This window comes from Astatotilapia calliptera, chromosome 7 (genome assembly GCF_964374335.1).
Source record: "Astatotilapia calliptera chromosome 7, fAstCal68.1, whole genome shotgun sequence".
Taxonomy (NCBI): domain Eukaryota; kingdom Metazoa; phylum Chordata; class Actinopteri; order Cichliformes; family Cichlidae; genus Astatotilapia; species Astatotilapia calliptera.
In genome coordinates, this window is record NC_137428.1 from 10,538,198 (window position 1) to 10,544,387 (window position 6,190).

Here is a 6,190-nt window from a genome sequence, read left to right on the forward strand (position 1 = left end):
GTCAACATTATCGACCCTTTGATTCATATTTGATAACTAGTGTCCACCCTTAAACTGGTGTGTTATATTCATTATTTATTCAGAATTATTCTTAGTCACTGCAACAGGTCATTCCACTAGTTAAGCTGCTTTGGAAGTTAAAATTGTTATGTGTACCCAACTGTTAAATGTGAAGAGAGTTGCTTACCATTAATATTATGCATGATATTGTGACTGGGGCTGAGGCCCCCAAAACATCAAATCTAGATGAATCCCTGTCTCTTTTCCTATAACCTCTCAGAAAAACAGACATTTACACTCTTTAGAGGCACCAAATTAAAAGGAATAATCATGCCCATTTCCTAAACGTGAGCCATTTTTTAAAACTTCCTGTAAATATGTTTCTGTTGTACTCTCAGAAACTCCAAAGTAAAACACGGCACAACACAGGGAAATCTCTTTATTTATTTCTTCTCAGACGCCCCAAAGTCTGAGACAGCAATAAACAGTCCAGTATCTTCCCAGAATAACACAACTTTTAAACAAACATACATTACTTCACACAAATAAAAACAGAATTTTTCAATCCAAACAGACTCGGCATTCAACCCAAACGCAGTCCTGCTCTCACTCCTCTGCTGCAGATAGCTAAAAGGTGTGAGTCATGTGACAGTCTAAAGCAGTCTCTTCCTTGCTCCACAGCTGTCAATCACTGTTCCCTCAGCCAATAGCACAGCTTGCAGCCGTTGCGGCTTGGGTTGGGAAGGGAGTGTAGGGGGGGCAGGATGTCATCAGGGTAGGCAGTGCGGGATTGGTTGCTCGGCTTAAACTGCGTGACATGCAATTGAGGGAAGGAAGGGTGGAGGCGTCATGTTTGGGTGCCACAATTGCAAAACAACACAAATAGATACACAGATTTAGCTCATAATAGAGTTTAAAGTTGGTTTATTAGGGTTGTATCACTGGGCTGAACTTTGATGACGAAGAGCAACAGTTAAACTCACAGCTGTGAAAACAACAGGAATTCATAAAATGTTTGCTTGCTGTGTGTTGCAGGTGTACGACTTACTTGACAATAACTCCTGTTACCTGCAGATACGCCTCTATAAATGACTTTAATCAGTTTGTGTGTGCATGTGTTATGTGAGGTCATCTTTTCTAATTGCTGCCAACATGCGTCAGTTTGTGTGTGGATGCTGCTGTATGTCTATCTGTAGGCCCTGTTGTGCCGTGGGTACGGCGACATAATTGCGTCCACGCTACCTTCGCTGTCCGAGCTGCTGTCAGAGTCGCTGCTGCCGGAATAAACGCAGAGTCCTGGTAAAACACCGACACACACGGCCGCCGACGGCAAGTGTAATACGCCTTGGCCGGAGCTCAAGGCGGCTGAGGGCGGCTTTGCAGTGACGCCAGGGACGGTCTGTTGATCTTTGGCTCCTGCTCCGCCCCCCTCTTCTGGAAAGCATAACTTAAGTGTAAGACCTTGTGCCAACATACAACAGTCACAGTGATTTGAACTGTAGGAAAGAGAGTAAGAGTGGTCCACTGAATCTGCATCCATTTCCACTTTTTAACAGGCTCACAGGGAACAAACTCCACTGTATATTATATGAGCTGCATATTAATGTGTTTTTCTGGCTGCTGCCCACCTGTGTGTTTTTCTCCATTTCCTGTCGTTGCTGTTGTTGCCGTGATTTCCACTTTCTGTTTCTTACTGCTGTCTGATTGTGAGGAACTTGGAGAGAGAACAAAGAGATTAGAAAAACAAGACTTAAAGCTGATCCAATTAATATTTTTATATCAGCAATTTTGTGAAATTCCTGAGTGTGGCAATTATCAACAAACTCTGTCGGTGCTGTTGAAACTGTTAGTCTCTTTGAGCTCTGTACTTTGAACAAAAACAAGTCTGAGCCAGACAATAAAGAAAAGGAGACAAAGTTAGGGCCTAGATGGTGAAAACACTGGAGTATTTAAAAAACTAATTTTCCTTTATTTAACGAGAAAGCTGAAGTCATTTTCAATAGTGTGTCCTGAGCAAAGATAGCATTAAGTCAGCATGTTTATAAAGAATCTCCACTTTGAGACCCAAGAGCCTCTGGCTACAAAGTAATATTAAAGGAGAGTCAAATTTGGATTTTGGCAGGTGGAGGGCAGAGGCTAATGGCAGCTAAAAAACAAGGCAAGGCAAGTTTATTTATATAGCACAATTCAACAGCAAGGTGATTCAAAGTGCTTTACAGAGACAATAAAAAACAGAAACAAATAAAAAGCATGATTTAAAATGGAAAAAAAGAGCAAGTTTTAAAATTTAAGCTTAAAAGTAAAACGGTGGATTTGGCGTTTTATTCAAATGCAGCTGAGAACAGGTGAAAACAACAAGAACACGTTTTAAGGATGGTGCATGTTCATGTGCATACTTGCGTCTCTTTACAGCTCCAACTAATAAATGGGCCTGTGACAGGTGGCTGGTCCTGTGCTCCACCCCTTTAGGTGCCACCTTCTTTTCAGGCTCTTTGCGGCTCTCTGCAGATGCTTGCTTCACTAGAGCGCTGTGAAGCTACACAGTTAAGGTGAAAAAAAAAAAAAAAAACTCCTTATGGGGTCCTAGCGTGGAAAAGTGGGGGATTAAAAACTGAAGGGAGACACCAGAGAGCAGACTGGAAAGCTTTACTCAAACTAGTAAGAATATGAATGTAAAACTCAACCTCAGAAGTAGAAATCTTGCTGTGGAGGCAGTTCGTATTTGAATGAGAGTTCGAATTGCTATTGATTTTAATATAACGCAAACTTAAATGCAACTCTCATTCTGGTTTTATGTTTGCATGCTGGCTTCTACGACTCCAATCTCAACCGTGCAAGTGCCCTGTTTGAATATGAAGGATATTCTGTATTCCAACAGCTCCTTTTTCTCCTCGTCCCTGCGTTGTTTCTCCACCAGACACTGTTGCCGGGAGACCTCGTCCAAGAAACTGCTCTCATCCTCATCCAATCCCCTCACCATGTTCTCTGTTACCATAGAAACATACTCTCAAACACATGACAAGAGAGTGACTGCATTTCCCCGAAAACAAACCAGAGACAATCTGCCATAAAAACTGCACAAACACACAAAGTAGCGTCATCTGAGGAAGCACTGAAAACAAAAATCTAACATCACTTGCAAAAATGTTGAATATGGAATTATAAATGAAAAAACTGAAGAGAGCTTTTCCAAATAAGCTCTACGTAAAAACTGGGGGTAAGTTGTCTGATACTCGAAGCAGGAGAATAAATTTCAATGTTTCCCTTAATATAATCATTGCTTCCAAGTTGTGAAGACATTTTTGAAATCTTGAATTTCATCAGAATTAAAAGCACCAAATTATGGGAGTAGTTATTCCCATTATTTTGTTGGGAGAAGAACCTCAATTCCCAACCTGACATACAGTGGTGTGAAAGAGTTTTCCTGAATTTCCTTGGCTTTTAAGGATCCTTTGATCTACTCCACTTTAATCTCCTTTTCCACACAGGTCAATGTAGGTTTGGATTTTTGCCCCCCTAATAATAAACACCTTCATTTAAAAACTGCATTTTGTGTTTACTTGTGTTATCTTTGTCTAATATTTCAATTTGTTTAATGATCTGAAACATTTACGAGTGACAAACGTACAAGAAAATCAGGAAGGGGCACAAAGTTTCACACCACTGGAACTCTGATAAACTCTTCAAGATTAAATCTACAGACTTTACAAAGTTTCCTCAAGAGCCAAAGACAATTTTAAGGCTGATTCGGACTTGGATTAATAAGTGGACCTTAATGATGTCTAAAAATGGTGGCTTGTGCTCTAAAAAGCTTAAGTTACATTTGCTATGAAGCTGTTCAAAAACAACCTTTAGAAACTGAATATTAAAGTGTACTGACACATACTGCTGATAATACATTATTCATTATCTCTTACATCACAGAATTACAGAAGAAAAGTGTTCATTCAAACCCTAATGAAAAGTGGAGCAACACCCACAAAGACCTACTGAATTTAAACTGCTCCTCATATTCTTCTTGTTTCTTGTCTTTCTGTTCCTGCAGCCGCTCAAAGAGGGAGCGTGGGTCATACTCCTCCTCTGGGACCTCTGAGAAGTACAAAGGACAAATATAAAGGGGTTACATGCACAGTGGGACATCCTTTAGAGGTTTTGTATAGTTTTGGATATGTGTTCTTACCCTCTGGGTCGTCAGGTTTTCTGATTTTCTCCCATTCCTCCTGTCTCTTTTTCCTCCTCTCATCAAGCTCTGCTTCAGACACAAACTTCCTGCTGAGGTCGACACCTGTTCCTTCTGCTCCTTCCATTACAACTGCGCAACATAAAACACAGAAATTGGCTGACTCTTATATTGCGCTTTTCTACTCTGAGCACTCAAAGTGCTTTCTGTGTAACATTCACACTCCAATGGACGCATTGGAGAGCAATTCTCGGTTAGTGTCTTGCCCTAGAATTTTGGTATGCAGACTGGAGCAGTCGGGGATCGAACCACCAACCTTCAGATTAGACTACCTGCTCTACAGCCACACAGAAGCTCTGAATACCATTCTAAAATGTGTTGTCCCATCTCCGCACTGGACACAGACCATTTACAAGTGACTGCTCAATCAGTACCTCTGGGTTTTCCTCAAAGAACACAGAATATTAATTGATTCTTGACATAGCTCAGCAAAAAATAAGTCTATTCCATTAAAATAAGCAAAACCCTTAAAAGACTTTGTAGCTGACTACTGCGTATTCCCAATACTTACAAGTGTTAATTGTTTACAACCACCTGAGGTTACAGTCTGCTGAATAAATGTGACATGGTACTGTACAACACAATGGCATCACTAGAACAGGTTTCTGATGAAATGTCCATCTCTGCATTAAAAAAATAAAACAAAAACAATTACTACTTGTTCCAGCTGTGCCCTTTAGGGGTCGCCACATCAGATCATATGCCTCCCACTCACCCCATGCTTTGCAACCTCTTCTGTCACACTAACCCTGTGCATGTTCTCCTTCATGAAATCCATGAATCTTCTCTGTGCCCTTCCTCTTTCCCTCCTGCCTGGCAGCTCTATCGTCAACATCTTTTGAAAATATGCACTTTCCCTCCTCTGCATATGTAAAAACCATCCAAGTCTTGTTTGCCCAGCTAACTTAGTCTCCAAACCGCTCAGCCTGATCGATCCCTCGGACATACTCATTTCTAATCCTGTCCCTCGTGGTCACTCCCAGTAAAAATATTAACATCTTCAACTCTGCCACATCCAGCACTGCCTCCTGTGTTTTTGTTGTCGACATCTCCAAACCACGTGTCATAACAGGTCTCACGATAGTTTATTTTGCCACGTTTCCTGACAAATCAATTTACTGGCTTGCACACTTCCTGCAAAATATTTTGGTGACTTTAAAAATAAGGTACAAAAGATGAAAACGGCCATCACGTGACAGCTTTCATTGGTTGGCATTACAGCAGATAGTATTAAGCCTGTTATTTTTATCAGTTCATCACATACAAAGCAATAATAACAAGTGCAACAGCTGGACAACACCACTGCACAATATTTCGACTAAGCTGTACCGATCTGCGTGGTTTTATTTAGCCCTCTGATGAATATGAAGATTGAAGCCATTTTAAAACTTTAACTGACGTGAAATAAGGTGACGAGTGAATTAAGTGAGAGATCTGCTTAACTGACCGAAGCATTTGGTTTATAATGGGCCCTGATGATTCACTCACTGTTACACACAACAGCGAGAACAACGCCAGCCGCTACACAAAGTTAGTCCCTTAAAGCTGTGGACACACAAAGATGAAAGGAAACACTCACACACCTGACCTCTTGCCTATATAGCAGAGCAGCAAACTCTGAACTCGCAGATGCCTTGTGCGTTGCAAAGCCGCGGCTAACGTTAGCTTCGTTAGCGTTAAAAATAATCTTTAAGAGCAACAGAACATCATGTCAAGTCTGAAAAGAAACATTTTCAGATGCATGACCAAGAAGTCTTTAGTTTAGGACTGCCTCGTATCAAGATTAAAGACCTGTATGTGGATAAACCTTACCAAGATCCAGGCTTCTCGCTAAATTAGCGCTCCAGTTTAATGATCTTTGTGTCACGCTGAAGACGGCTCGTCGCGAAATACGGCGTTCGAATTAAGTTCCGACTCACTTTTTTGTTGTTAAACGCACGCTGCTCTGTT

The 6,190-nt window shown here is 41.0% G+C and overlaps 1 protein-coding gene across 5 annotated transcripts; it reads right to left on the reverse strand.

Annotated features, from left to right (window-relative positions):
* Positions 1 to 424: 424 nt before the first annotated feature.
* psme3ip1 (proteasome activator subunit 3 interacting protein 1) lies at positions 425 to 6,190 on the reverse strand. 5 transcript variants are annotated; one of them, XM_080303430.1, is made up of 8 exons: positions 6,053 to 6,190; positions 4,181 to 4,312; positions 3,991 to 4,089; positions 2,863 to 2,985; positions 2,397 to 2,529; positions 1,629 to 1,714; positions 1,243 to 1,431; positions 425 to 808 (listed from the first exon to the last, which is right to left on the reverse strand). In XM_080303430.1, exons 2-8 carry the CDS (start codon positions 4,305 to 4,307, stop codon positions 804 to 806), a joined length of 762 nt encoding a protein of 253 aa, XP_080159556.1. In that variant the 5' UTR covers positions 4,308 to 4,312; positions 6,053 to 6,190; the 3' UTR covers positions 425 to 803. The 5 variants fall into 5 exon arrangements, with proteins under 5 accessions (XP_080159556.1, XP_080159555.1, XP_080159554.1 ...); XM_080303429.1 differs by having other exon boundaries at positions 1,243 to 1,434; XM_080303428.1 differs by having other exon boundaries at positions 425 to 1,431.

Excerpts from the sequence above, each read along its gene's own strand:
- psme3ip1 (XM_080303426.1), bottom strand. The coding sequence starts at position 4,307 with ATGGAAGGAGCAGAAGGAACAGGTGTCGACCTCAGCAGGAAGTTTGTG. Across the intron at positions 4,090-4,180 it reads AAAACCTGACGACCCAGAGG|AGGTCCCAGAGGAGGAGTAT; the intron begins GTAAGAACACAT and ends TGTACTTCTCAG. Across the intron at positions 1,715-2,396 it reads GGAGCTGTAAAGAGACGCAA|TTCCTCACAATCAGACAGCA; the intron begins GTATGCACATGA and ends TCTCTCTCCAAG.